Source organism: Pinus tabuliformis, chromosome 1_1 (genome assembly GCF_031772625.1).
Source record: "Pinus tabuliformis cultivar Carrire ecotype Pingquan chromosome 1_1, CPIR1, whole genome shotgun sequence".
Taxonomy (NCBI): Eukaryota; Viridiplantae; Streptophyta; class Pinopsida; order Pinales; family Pinaceae; genus Pinus; species Pinus tabuliformis.
Genome location: NC_142297.1, coordinates 933,779,111 through 933,793,094, shown reverse-complemented (window position 1 = coordinate 933,793,094; position 13,984 = coordinate 933,779,111). Strand labels below are relative to the sequence as shown.

Genomic DNA, 13,984 nt, shown 5'->3' with positions numbered 1-13,984 from the left:
ATTTAAATATTTGTCTCTGTCAAGCCCCTCAATTGTACATAACACAACGTCTGGATGCCTTTTTCTAAACCCACTCCACCATGATTTACCAGGAAACCCATATTTGAAGGGGTTTGGCCTCCCCTAACAGATTTGAGCTACTGTGGATTTAAGTTGTATAAGCTCTAACCCATGTCCCAATTGAGCCATCTCCTCACACCACTCAACCACCTCGTCCTCCTCCTATTCAGTAATAATTGTAACAAGCCCTCTACGCTTTGTATTAGTCAACCCATTTATCCAATATGTATGTTAGAGGAAACAATACCATGTTGTTTTGCAGAGGAACAAATTGAATATCCCTTAAACTCGATGTCATCAATTGCAACTAGCATGTCTTGCTTTTTCCAACCTCTGATGGCACTTATTTTCTTTGTTGAACTTGCACCTTGCACTATGGTTAAAGGTGGCTATGTGGTTGATGGTGGGATAGCATGATTTGCCACCACAATGTCCTTTTCAACGACATTAATAGGTGCAGTGGTGGTATTCACATCACCCCCCTATCCTCATATGATGAACTGGATCGTATTTCCCCCCCCTCGCCCCTCACGTCTTCCTGTTCCTTGTATGATCTGCAATAGAAAATCTTAGCATGACTGCAACTACGTGCAGAGTTACCACGAAATTCTGATTTAAAAAAACTATATTAGAAAACAAGGTAATTCATTGGCCTTTGCAATCAATGAGAAACAACAATCAGTGCTTTATCTATATATTGTAACTTCAATCTTACATTTCCTTAACGTGAGCCTTACGGGTGACTAAATACATCTTGGATCTAAAACTCATAATTGGAAGGGTTTTCACACATAAAAATTCATATTACAAGATGCTTAGAAATAATTAAATTCACACAAGAAATAAGAAATATAGAAAAACCAATGAGGATTCACACATAAAATTTATTCCTAGTTTTCTCTTGCATGGTTGTGGACTTTATTCGATTGATTTATCTAAGTTGTGAGGATCTTCTAAAGTTTTTTGCATGTTATTGATGATTGGAGTGTATTTTTTAAATCACTTGTAATCTTACTTCTCCTGAACAGTGACCTATTTCAGTCTGCAAAAAAATATCAGGTTTGAAGCATTGCTATTATAGTAGTTTGATATTGAATTGCAGGGGTTAGATTTGAGGTTATGGTGGCATTTACCCTTTCTTGCATTTTAACTTCTTTATTTATTTTTAGATGAATTTTTTTTAATCCAAACAGTTAATCAATCTCTTAATATTATTACAATCAATGTTAATTTGACTTTCCTTTTCAAATTTAAACCATGAATTTGGTTTTTTTTCTTCCCTTTTTTTTTGTAACAACTTTGACATAACATAGTTTCTTCAACCCAACTATTTTTTTGTGTCCTCAAATCATTGTTCTTGGCATTCATTTTATCTTTTTGCAGTATTTTTCTTTTGGCATTGAAATTGGTTACTAAACTGGGTTGTTGGGAAGCTCGGGGTTTCTAACTAGTATTAGCATTCCAAGTGTTCTTGGGTTGCTCCACTTATTTCAGTTCTTCTCTAATTGGAATAGCTAGTCTTTTCAATTCACACATAAAATTTATTTCTAGATTTATCTTGCATGGTTGTGGGCTTTATTTGATTGACCTGTCTAGGTTATGATGATCTTCTAAGGTCTGTTGCATGTTATTGATGATTGGAGTGTATTTTTTCAATCACTTGTAAGCTTACTTCTCCTCAACAGTGACCTATTGTAGACTGTCGAAAAATATCAGGTCTGAAGCATTGTTATTATAGTATTCTGATATTGAATTGCAAGGGTCAGATTTGAGGTTACAATGGCATTGAAATTGGTTACTAAACTTGGCTATTGGGAAGTTGGGGGTTATTTCATTTCTTCTCTAATTGGAATAGCTAGTCTTTTCAATTCACACATAAAAATTCTTTCTAGATTTCTCTTGCATGGTTGTGGGCTTTATTTGATTGACATGTCTAGGCTGTGAGGATCTTCTAAGGTCTGCTGCATGTTATTGATGATTGGAGTGTATTGTTTCAATCACTTGTAAACTTACTTCTCCTCAATAATGACCTATTGCAAATTGTCGAAAAATATAAGGTCTGAAGCATTGTTATTATAGTAGTCTGATATTGAATTGCAGGGGTCGGATTTGAGGTTACAGTGGCATTGAAATTGGTTACTAAACTGGGTTTCTCCACTTATTTTAGTTCTTCTCTAATTGGAATAACTAGTTTTTCCAAATCGTTAGTTCTACTTGTCCTCTATAAGTTTTTTCTACCCCCTTAGGTGCATCCCTTCTTGTATTTTCAGGCCCCCTTGCTGCCTTCTCCCTTCTCAAAATTTGGTGCATTCAATATTTGACGTAGCTCATATTTATTCCTCACATCCACCATGATATTATCAGACACTATTCTGAGCTAGGTAGGGGACAATTTAAAGGGATGGTTATCATTTATGTACACTTCCTCCTCCTACATTTCTTCTTCCTCACCCATCATGAGTTGACCGGTGGAATCAAGAGAAATAAAGTCATATGCTACCTCTACATTATCATCATGATTAAATAGCATTTTAATGTCTATGGGTCAGTCTGTAGGCTCTTAAACACCTTGCTCATAATATTCCTCATAACGAAATAAATGATTATTTGTTGCATCTCATTTGTCTAATTCCTTGTATTTCTGCTCTTGCAATCTTGTAGTTATCTCGTCTTAATTTGATAATCTAATAATTAAAAGAGAATTTATAATAAGCATATACAAGTGATAAATAGACATTGGTATCATTATTCATTTAAAAAAGCTTCTCTAATCGGATCTTGTGATCTGTTTAACAAGTGATATTGGCTATAATGGCTCTAATTTACCCTTGTTTCTCAACAAAAATAAACCTGTAAGTCTCCAACAGTTGATGAATAGAATGAATGGTGCACACACTTTGTTTGTATGTCTCGAGCAACTCATGAATAGAATGAATGTAACAATGTGCACACACTCCATTTGTATGTCTCCAGCAGTTCATGAATAAAATGAATGTAACAATGTTTGAACACTCTGATTGTATGTCTACAACAACTAATGAGTATAATGAATGCTTCAAATGAAAATCAGTAAGAGTTGATGTTTTATAGTTTTTTGATGTAGAATATAGTTGGTAAGGAAGATTGACATGGATTACCATCTCCCAAATTCAGGTGTGTGTTCTAGATTGATTTTTACATGATCAAATGGCTGACAGTCTTTCATGGTTTATCCTTGTGCTTTTGATCCATGTGGATATTGGTGACCACCCGTCAAATTCCACTTGGACACCCACCATTATTTCTTTCAGTTTTTCAGTTTCCTTAATTATAGCACAATTTACTATTTTTAGCAATTTTTCAGGTCCTAAATTTTTGGAGCCATTTTGAGGCCCTAAACGATGTTGTTTTGGCAATCTATTGCCATTTTTTTTGTCTAAAATCATTTTTTTCATCGTAGTCCTCGGAGAGATCTTTCCAACTAGTTATCATGTGCGTCAAACGGAGATAATATGGCCAAGTCGTGCCCCCAAGAAGTTGGTTGTCTAACTCACCCCAACGAGGCCCATAAACTCTTGGTGTTACATCTCCTCGAGTTAGGGTTTTGGTTGTTTGGGGTTTGTTCTTATTATTCAATAATAAAAAGACCCTTGAGCCTCATTGTAACGCAGTTCAGAGGCATGTAGCCGCCACATCTCTTCTTAGAGATAAGCTACCATTCCCTGAGCTAGTTTTATTTCCATTCTCTTTGTAAGCATATTTTAGTATTTGATATTGATGAAATGAAGTGTTATTTCTATTGCATCTTTGTATTTATGGTTCTATCTATAATTTGTTGTGTTCTTGTTTAAATCCAGATCAACTTTCCTGTGTTTAATTCCTGAATTGAAAAGGCTGGTGTGTTTAATAATTGAATTGAAGGGATTGGTGTCATTTATTGCATCCTCTAAACTAATTCCTGAATTGAATGTTGTCATTTATTGTCTTCAATAGGTTGAATGGTTAAACACAAATTTACAAATGGTTGACACACATTTCCTTCTTCTTGTGTAGGTATTACTGAGCAATGGGATGTGTTTCTCCAATGGAAATCAGTGGGTGATTGTTTGATGGGATAGTGTACTCTTGGATAGAATTCAATGGAATGTTTTGTAGTGCATTTTGACTTAATTGGTAATTCAGAGATGGGGGTACTTAGGACATTATGTCTTGTCAACTTGTGATGTTAAGATTTGGTGTTTCATAGTTGTTGATCCAATCAATATATGAACTCATTTTGAACATAATTATATAACTTATATAATTTAATATAAACTATTGATGTACATATTTTTATGGTTTATGATGATTTTTTGATAAATGTGCAGAACCCATACACAACAATAAAAAGTTCTCCCCCAATAAAAAAAATAAATTAAAAACCTTCGTATGTATTAAGTATCACCTATTATTACTCAAATAGGCTTGATAAATAAAAATTATACTATTTTTAAAATATTCAATAAAATATATACCGTTTGATAACCATAACCAATAATTATCTAATACGCTTCCATGTATCATCCATTCAAATTGTAAATAGTGGCAGTCAGGTGTGTGTGACAGCTTTGAAATTTAGGTTTCTAACAAATAACCAGTAACATTAAGAATATAGCCTAATAGTTAAACGCTTTTACGTTTTTGGGAGCACTTTTTCTTTTTTTTTGGGTGAATTTCTTGAAATTTTCTTAAATTAGAGAGCGTCAATCTTGAAATGTGCTTAAATTAGAAAGCGTCAATATTAAGTTGCGTGAGGTGTCTTTACGTCGACCTGAGCGAGGCATGGAAAATGTCGACGCCGTGTTTGGCACGTCTTGGCAAATTATTTAATTAACATATTTTATTTTATTAAATTTATAATTAACTGGTCTAGTCTTGTTTAGATCTTTTTAATATTAAATTCATACTTCAAATATAAAACCTATTCAACTCCAATAAAATATGCAAGTTGTCGACAGCATCTGGCATGAACTGCGTTTAGATCGGGTATCTCCATCTGTCTGAAAAGCGTGCTTCATAGGATACTCGAATATTACTAAAGTATGTGTTTTAGGGAAAAAAAAATCAATATTTTCCAATTATTTTGGGAGTGAACATTAAGTTGCGTCAGGAATATTTAAGAGAGGTGGCGTGGTGTCTTACGTCGACCTGAGCGAGGCACAAAAACTGTGGACGCCGTGGCACGTCTCGGCAAATTATTTAATTAACATATTTTATTTTATTAAATTTATAATTAAATGGTCTAGTCTTGTTTAGAAATTTTAATATTAAATTCATACTTCAAATATAAACCTATTCAACTCCAATAAAATATGCAAGTTGTAGAGAGCATCTCGCAGGAATTGCGTTTAGATCGGTTGAATCCATCTGTCTTAAAAGCGTGCTTCATACGATACTCGAATAATTCTAAAGTTTGTGTTTTAGAAAAAAAATTCAATACTCAATACTTTTCAATTATTTTGGTTTTCAATTTTTTAAAATTTGATTTATTTATATATTTTTAAAATAATAAGGGAAAAAATTGTATATACAATATCCAAATACATATTTTAAAACTGCTTTTGCTAATCATTTTTTTTTGTGAAACATGATAATGAAATAAGGGAAAAAATTGTATATACAACATCCAAATACATATTTTAAAACTGTTTTTGCTTATCCAAAGACATATTTTAAAACTGTTTTTGCTTATCATTTTTTTTTTGTGAAACATGATAATGACACAAGACATCTTAGGAGTGACCATAGCAGTCATTCCAGGTGGTGTCCATTTTCCTGAATAACGACTTAGAATAGAAAAATAAAATACAGAGAGTAATGCATTGACTTTTAAAAAGGATTTGGGTTTCTCCGCGAAAGAGATACCATATCGGGTCGAGCGTTCCCTTGCTTGCACTTCCCTGCTGCAACGTCCCTTCCAGGCTGCGCATCACAGAAAGAATTGCAATTCTCTTCACTTTCAAAAAATATCATATCCTTTCCCTTCCTTGCACTTCCTTGTAATCTGCTTCCTGGCTGCGCATCCGTCTGTCATTCCAATCACAATGGCAGCTCCCAATGACTATGCTTCTACTTCTGGGTCGACTTGCTACCCACACTTTGACGTGTTTTTGAATCATCGTGGAATCGATGTTAAAAATACCTTCGTTAGCCATCTCTACCGTCGACTAATTTCATGTGGATTGCGAGTATTTCTGGACAGGGAACAAATGGGGAAGGGATACGCCATTACTCCTCAGATTGAAGCAGCTATTCAAGTCGCCCATTTCCATATCGCGATTTTCTCTGAGAATTATGCCGAATCCAGGTGGTGCTTGGATGAACTTGTCCTTATGCTCAAATCCAGGGCAACCATTTTGCCCATCTTTTTCAACGTAGAGCCTTCTCAACTCTGCTGGGTTGGCGAAGATGATGATGGATGGTACGCTGAAGCTCTGCGCGCCCACCAAAGGAACCAGCGACACGACTTCAAAACTATTCAAACATGGAGAGAGTCTCTTTCACGTGTTGCAGGGATAAGCGGCTTCGAACTGAAGAAGTACAATGGGTGAGTACTATATCCATGATCTCCATTTCTATTTAAATTAGTTTGTAATTTGTTGGAGCCATTGGGTACAGTATTGCTTTACATAGCCTTTTTTAATTCGTAAGAGTTATTTCTATCTACTCGTCAGCGACGAGGGGCAACTATTGGATGACGTGGTACAACATGTGGTGAAAATGGAAGGTCTGAATACCCCTTTGCTGTATGCGATCGAACATCCCACTGGTTTGAAGGAGAATCTTCAAGGGCTTGAAAGCACAGTGTTATTACAGCAGCACAGCGGGAAAGCTAAAGTTGTTGGGGTTGTGGGTCCTGGTGGAATTGGAAAGTCAACTCTGGCTAAACAATTTTTTAACATCAATAGGACAAATTACAAACGATCCTGCTTTCTATTCGACATCAGAGAAATCACAGCCAGGGGCAATCTGATTTCCTTGCAGTCAAAACTTCTCAAGGAGTTGACTCAATTGGATCTGCCAATACACAGTATTGATGAAGGTAAAGAGAGGCTCAGAAGGCATCTCATGCATTCTCACGCTCTTATAATTCTTGATGATGTAGATCATACCTGTCAGCTAGATGCATTTTCGCCACTTCAGGATGTTCTTGCCTCCAATAGCTTGATTTTAATCACGTCTCGTGACAAGCAAGTCCTCCGAGGAGCAAGAATTTCAGATAAGTCAATTTATAAAATAGCCGTGCTCAATATGCCACACTCCCTAGAGCTGTTTTGCTTGTATGCTTTCTCACAGCCACATCCACCCCAAGGATTTGAATACCTTGTAGATGGTTTTTTAACAGCATGCGATGGATTGCCTCTATCACTGAAAGTGTTTGGGGCGCTTCTTTATGAAGAAAATGACAAATCTCACTGGCAAGAGCAACTGAATCGACTCCATCGAACTCTACCTGAAGACATAGAGAAGTGCCTTAGAATTAGTTATGACTCGCTTACTGTAGAGGAACAGGAAATATTCTTAGATATAGCGTGTTTTTTCATAGGATATGACAAAGATACAGCAATAAGAATATGGGGTTCTCTGGGGTTTCGAAATATACAGAACAAATGTCTCTTGGAGGTGGACAATGAAAATAAAATAAAAATGCATGATCATTTGAGAGATCTAGGAAGAAATATTGCAGAGGAAAGATCAATGCCACGACGTCTTTGGCGTTCTACTACCTCGGACATAGATGGTTTACTGGAGCAGTCGTCATCTGTAAGTGTTTCAATCTTTTAAACCTTTCCGTTCCATTCATCTTTTTTAAATTCTCTATATTGAAAAGATAAGCGATAGATTAGCTTATGGGTACTTTTAATGTATAACCAGGCAATAGCCGAAGTTCGTGGAATTACGATGGTTTCTCGCTTCAATGTGGGACATCTATATTCCACGGTTGAATCTCCGCTTTTGTGTTCAAAAATGCCATGGTACAAAAAAATGAGGGATAAGGTCATCCTAAACCATAAGCATCAACTGGTGAGTAAATATGGCTTGCATGGGACGAGTAATTTGCAATTCGTGGCAGCTGAAGATGGTTACTTAACAGGAATATTGAGTAGGGCGCCCTCACAACATCTCCTATGGCTCTGCTGGTGTAAGTGTCCCTACTCTTCTTTGCCTTCCTGGATTCCCAGGAAGAATTTAAGAGTTTTAGATCTTGCTGGAAGCAAATTGAGGGAGCTCTGGCGACATGGATATCAGGTAAACAACTATGTGTGTGTTTTAACTCTTTTCTATGACATTTCATTTCATTTTACAGAACATAATATTTTTCTTAGTGTGAACATTGCAGGCGCCAATCCAGTTACGAGAGTTAAATATCTGTGCTCCCCTTTCGCACTTTCCTAAGTCCATAGGGCAGCTCAAATACCTTGAAAAGATTGTGGTGGATTTTATTGATTCAGGATTGGAAAGTTTGCCAGAAGAATTCTGTGATCTGCACTCACTCAAACACATACAGTTAGAGCGCTGTTCTAAAATGATGTCTCTGCCCGACTCCTTCGGAGATTTAACAAACCTGCAGCACATGCATTTATCACATGCTCACAGTTTGCAAATGCTTCCAAGTTCTTTTGGGAATTTAAAGAGTTTGAAGAAATTATTCCTCTCTAGCTGCCCTAAATTGAGAAGTTTGCCGGATTCCGTTGGACTGATGAGTAACTTGGCGGTGTTGTCATTGCGTAGTACTCACATACAATCCCTGCCCCAACATCTTCAGGAGATGAAAAATCTCCATACTTTAGTAGTGGAAGGATGCCCTTTGGGCCAATTGAGTAGATTAGACTACCTTCCACTTTCGAAAATAAAAATCAGCAAGTGTGATAACCTGCTGGAGGTTGGGGCGCTGCCGTCAACACTGATAACGCTGAATTTGAGTTATTGCGGTGCACTCAGGAAAATAGGAGAGTTTTCCGGTCTGGCAAAACTTCAATATCTCGACATTACTGATTGCCGTGATTTAGAGGAGCTGCCAAATCTTGAAAGGTTGACATATTTGGAGGTGATTAGCATCGTCTACTGTTGCAGTCTTAAGAATATCAAAGGGTTGGCCCAGCTCACAAAGTTGCGAATACTCAACATTGGTGGATGCTCTAACATCACAAGACTGCCGAGTATCAAGAATTTGAAATCGCTGGTCGTATTGCGGGCTTGGGAATGTGGCAACCTCAAGACAATACGAGGGTTCGAGCAGCTAAGAAATCTTCGAATTCTTGATGTTCATCAATCCCATGAGATAGTAGAGCTGGCAGGAGTCCAACAATTGTTGCATTCATTGGTAGAAATGAATGTGAATGGTTGCCCCAGACTCGAAGGCAAGCCTGAATATCTAATCCAAACAGAGTAATATTGAAAGAAGGCTTATGGAGTATGTCATCCAATTTGATTTATAAAACTTGTAATCTATATTATGCAATATGGCATCAATATATATACTTCCAATTGCATCACATCTATATTTAGTGATCATTATATGACTTCTGAGACTTTTGGTTAACATATTTTACCAGACTGACACGGTCCTTCTGAGTTGCTATCAAGATTCTTATATTAGTAGAATGTACAGGGATATCGTAGACATTATGTATCCATTGCAAGCATGATTATTTTTATATAAGTCAGTACATAGCAAGCGATGTGTCAATGTTTTTCATTATTAATAATATTTTTAAATATTATTATTAATAATACTTTTATTATTTAAAAATTTTATTATTATAAAATTATTTTTATAAATATTTTAAATATTTTCCTAAAAATATTAATTTTGAAACAGTTATATTTATTATTTAAAATTGTTCTTCCTATGATAACATTATGAATATAATTTCATTGTTAAATGCCTTTAAATGGTGAAATTGATAAAATCCGAATGTTTTAATAATGTTTTAAAATGTTAATATTAAAAAAATTATTTGAAATAATAAAAAATCACAATTTTACTTAAAATTATATTATTGTTTTAAAATGTTAATATTAAAAAAATATTTTAAATAATAAAAATCACAATTTTATATTATTAAATTTTGAAAAAAATATGATTAAATTTAACCATAGTTTTTTATTAAAAATAAAAACTATTTTAACATATAAACAAATAAATAAAACAATATGAATACAACTATATTTATATAGGTTTAAAATATAAAAAGATTAATAAAACAATATGGTTTTAGTGTGTTTTCTCTTATTAGTCCTTGCCAATGCAGTACTTTAGCAATTGATTTGCCTTCTATTTTCTTTTTGACCATGAATACTTTACGATTCACCCATACAAATTATAGTGTTTAATTTTGAATATGTGAGTTTCATTCTTAAGCTTTTTAAGAAAAGCACCCAAAATTAAAGTTCTTGAAAAATAGTTCATACTCACGTAAATAACATATTTACCATTAGTTACAAACCACTACAATTTAAGTAGGTATTTATATAAAAAATGGATAGGTATTTGTATTCGTAAACAAATATCGTATTTTCCTCTTAATCAACTATCAATTTTTCAACTTCATATATCAAATTGCAAATTTTATGAAAGTATAATTTTCACTTCAATGATAAAGACTAAGTCACGTTACAACAATTATTAAAAAAAATGTTGATAAATTATATAATCTGTTTAAATCCTTTTGATAAATTAAAACTAAATGTTTTCTGTTCATTCTTAAATTTAAGCAATGGACTGGTTAATGTAGTGATATTCTAATTAAATCATCCTTTAATATGAAGTGGTTGTTGTTTTGTGTTTTTTGTTTGTTTGTTAATTATTATTTCATTTGGTTAATGGAGATGTTTATGGGTTGGTTGTTATAAGTTAATGATAGTATCTCATAATGTGATATTGGTAATTCAAATCTAAAGAAAACCATAGAAAAACAATAATATCTTAATTTGGATGGATAATTAGAGTTACTTACATAATGAATTTCAGTATGGTGTAGAAAGATGAGGTGTAGGAGAAATAATTTTATTTATAAAAATTGTGTTTAACTATGTAAATTTAGAGTTTCCTAACATTAGTATGTTATTTTTAAAAAAAGAATACAATACATATATTTCAATTACTACAACTTTTTAGTGTGTAAATAATTGCTTGCAAGAAAACCTAGTGGAGTTGTAAAGAAAAAAATATTTTTTTGCACAAAATTATATATATGACTTTGAAACTCATTATATCTATGAACTTACAAGGTTTTCCATTAGTGCAACCTAAAAGAGTCTTACCATTATCAAACACTATGCCTCAACATGTGACCACCCCTTCCCCTTTTTATTAAGATTGTAGTGCTTAGAGTCATATAGTGTGCTATATAATTTTTTTCCATAAATGGTTGATGTCCCAAAATGTTATATAGTAGAAATAGATTAGAGATGTATTTTAAGATTTTGATATATGTCAAGTGAAAAATGTACTAAAAATGGAAAATTCCATTTTTTTTAATATAATTATATATTTGGAATCTACATGGTGGACTCTATATGGATATGTAGTTTCATGGATAACAGATTTGTTTAGTTTATAAAAGAATAACATCAAAAATGTGTGTGTTTTCAAAAATTGATGTTTTCATATATTTATACCCCAAACCATCATGTTTATGATCTCGAACCTATATCTAAAGTAGCTAATTCATCATACAAATAAGATTCCTATTGGGAAAAAATTAAATTAAAAAAATGCATGTTTGATAATAGTGCATGCACAGTGTTAGTGTCAATAGTGTGTGCATATTGCAAAAAATAGTGCACATTTCTAGTGCTAGGAATGCACACATATTCATGTAGCTAGTGACTTTAACACATGGTAAATTGTTGAGGTAGCTTTGAGAGGGTGGGGAGGGTGAGATATGGAGGGATATAGAGGTCAAGAGAGAGAGAGAGAGGCAGGGGGCAGGGAAGAATTCATTGGTGGGAAATGGTTGTGCTGGATTTGGGGGTTGGGGAGAGTGAGAGAGGGAGGGATATAGGGGACAAGGGAGATAAAAAGAGAGAGCTTCGGTGGGTGGGGAAGAATGATTTTGTGGGGAGGGCAAGCAGGGAAGAATGATTTTGTGGGGTGGGGGTGGAAGAGCAGGGAAGAATTCATTGGTGGGAAATGGTTGTGTTGGATTTGGGGGTGAGGGAGAGTGAGAGAGGGAGGGATATAGGGGCCAAGGGAGATAAAAAGAGAGAGCTTGGGTGGGTGGGGAAGAATGATATTGTGAGTCAGTGAGAATTGAGAAGTGACAGAGATCAGGAAAGAGGGTGGTAAGGGAGGTGGAGGGAGATATTTTTGGTTAACATGAAGAGGAAGAGAGAGAAAATGTTGGGGAGGAATTTGTGAATGAGGGATTGAGAGAAAGAGAGAGGGAAAAGACTATGAAATTGAGTGAAAGTAAGGGGGAGAGAAAGAGAGAGAGTGGAGGAGGAAGAGTTAGAGATAACAAGATGACATGTGGGGGAAGAGAATGAGAGAGGGGGAGGGAGTAAGGAAGAGATAGAGAAGGATAAAGGGAAGGAGATAGAGAGAAAGTTTGTGGGTAAAGAGAGAGAAAGTGTTGGAGGGGAATTGTTGTGAAGAATAAACGAAATGAGGGAATGCTGGAGAGATAGAGGAAGGGAAGGCAAGATGAAGAAAGGGAGAGGTGGAGAGAGGGTGTAGAGTGAGAAAAAGAGGGAGGAGAGAATGAGAGAGAGAGAGAGAGAGGGTGTGGGAGTTTTTATGAAACATAGATTATGTGAGGATAGACAAATGGAGGAAGGGGGAGAAAGAAAGAGAGAGAGAGGATAGAGAGTGAGAGGAAGAGGGATGGGGAGAGAGGAAGGTAAATATGGAGAGAGAGAGAGAGAGAGAGAGGGGAGGGGGAGAGAGAGAAGTGATGTAAGGGTGAAAGAAGGGGGAGAAAGAGGAAGGAAATAAGTGTGAAGGAGAGAGAGAGAGAGGGAGGACGATAGGCACAAAGAGGGAAAGAAAGAGGCAAAGAGAGAGAGAGTGAGTGAGAGGAGAAGAGAGAGTGGGAGAGAGTGATGAGGGAGTGAGGGAGAGCAATAGTGAGGGAGTGAAGGAGAGATAGACATAAGGGGATGGAGATAGAGACAAAGAAGGAAGAAGAGATAGAGGGACACAAACAAATATATAGTGCGGAAATTTTTATAATGTTTTTAATTAATGTTCATTAAAATAAAAATTAGTTTATAAGATCTTAAAAAGGTGAAATATTACATAGATTTCTTTAAAAGTTTAATTGAAAAACATTATTAGGAGTGTTGCAAGATGATCATAGTTTTGATAATTTAGGAGGTTATGAATATTGGTATGTATTGTGGAGGATGTTTTGAAATTGTAATTTAATTTGGCTACGAGTAAGGAATTTTAGAAAAAAAATATCATATTCAATACCTTTGTATTTTAACGATGTTGATTTTCCTTCTTATGTTAGTAAAAACTAATAAATACTTATAATTTAATCTTATAGATTAGGGTTAATCACATCCTTCTAATATTTTAATTTCCGTATACTCTCTAACATTTTACTATATCATAGAATGTCCTTCAACTTAGATATAATAGAATTTTAATATTATCGATGTCTTGTAAAATAACATTTCGAATCAAAATTTAAAATTCCTTTACTTTCTTTATTTATAATATTTTCAAAATTCCATAATAAAATATTTATTATTTCATAATTTTAATTAAAATAATTAATAATATTTATTTTTAATGATCCTCGATGGGGTGATGGACCCTGATACAAGCTCGACGCGTGTGCAATGAAATTTAATATACGATATATGGGAAGGAGGATAAATTTCCTGTCCTCCCATTATGTAAGGTGTAAGGTGAGAGGAACAATGTGGCATGTGAGACTTCATTCATTCT

The 13,984-nt window shown here is 34.6% G+C and overlaps 1 protein-coding gene across 1 annotated transcript; it reads left to right on the top strand.

Moving 5' to 3' along the window:
- The first annotated feature begins 6,122 nt into the window (after positions 1 to 6,122).
- LOC149217519 (disease resistance protein Roq1-like) lies at positions 6,123 to 9,472 on the top strand. Its single transcript, XM_089390249.1, has 4 exons — positions 6,123 to 6,625; positions 6,753 to 7,842; positions 7,954 to 8,328; positions 8,420 to 9,472. The coding sequence occupies exons 1-4, from the start codon at positions 6,123 to 6,125 to the stop codon at positions 9,470 to 9,472; spliced, it is 3,021 nt and encodes a 1,006-aa protein (XP_089246375.1).
- The last annotated feature ends 4,512 nt before the right edge of the window (positions 9,473 to 13,984 follow it).

Bases quoted from the DNA above. Each gene is read 5' to 3' on its own strand.
- LOC149217519 (XM_089390249.1), top strand. From the start codon at position 6,123: ATGGCAGCTCCCAATGACTATGCTTCTACTTCTGGGTCGACTTGCTAC. The intron at 7,843-7,953 runs GTAAGTGTTTCA...ATGTATAACCAG, and splicing joins TACTGGAGCAGTCGTCATCT to GCAATAGCCGAAGTTCGTGG. The intron at 8,329-8,419 runs GTAAACAACTAT...TGAACATTGCAG, and splicing joins TCTGGCGACATGGATATCAG to GCGCCAATCCAGTTACGAGA.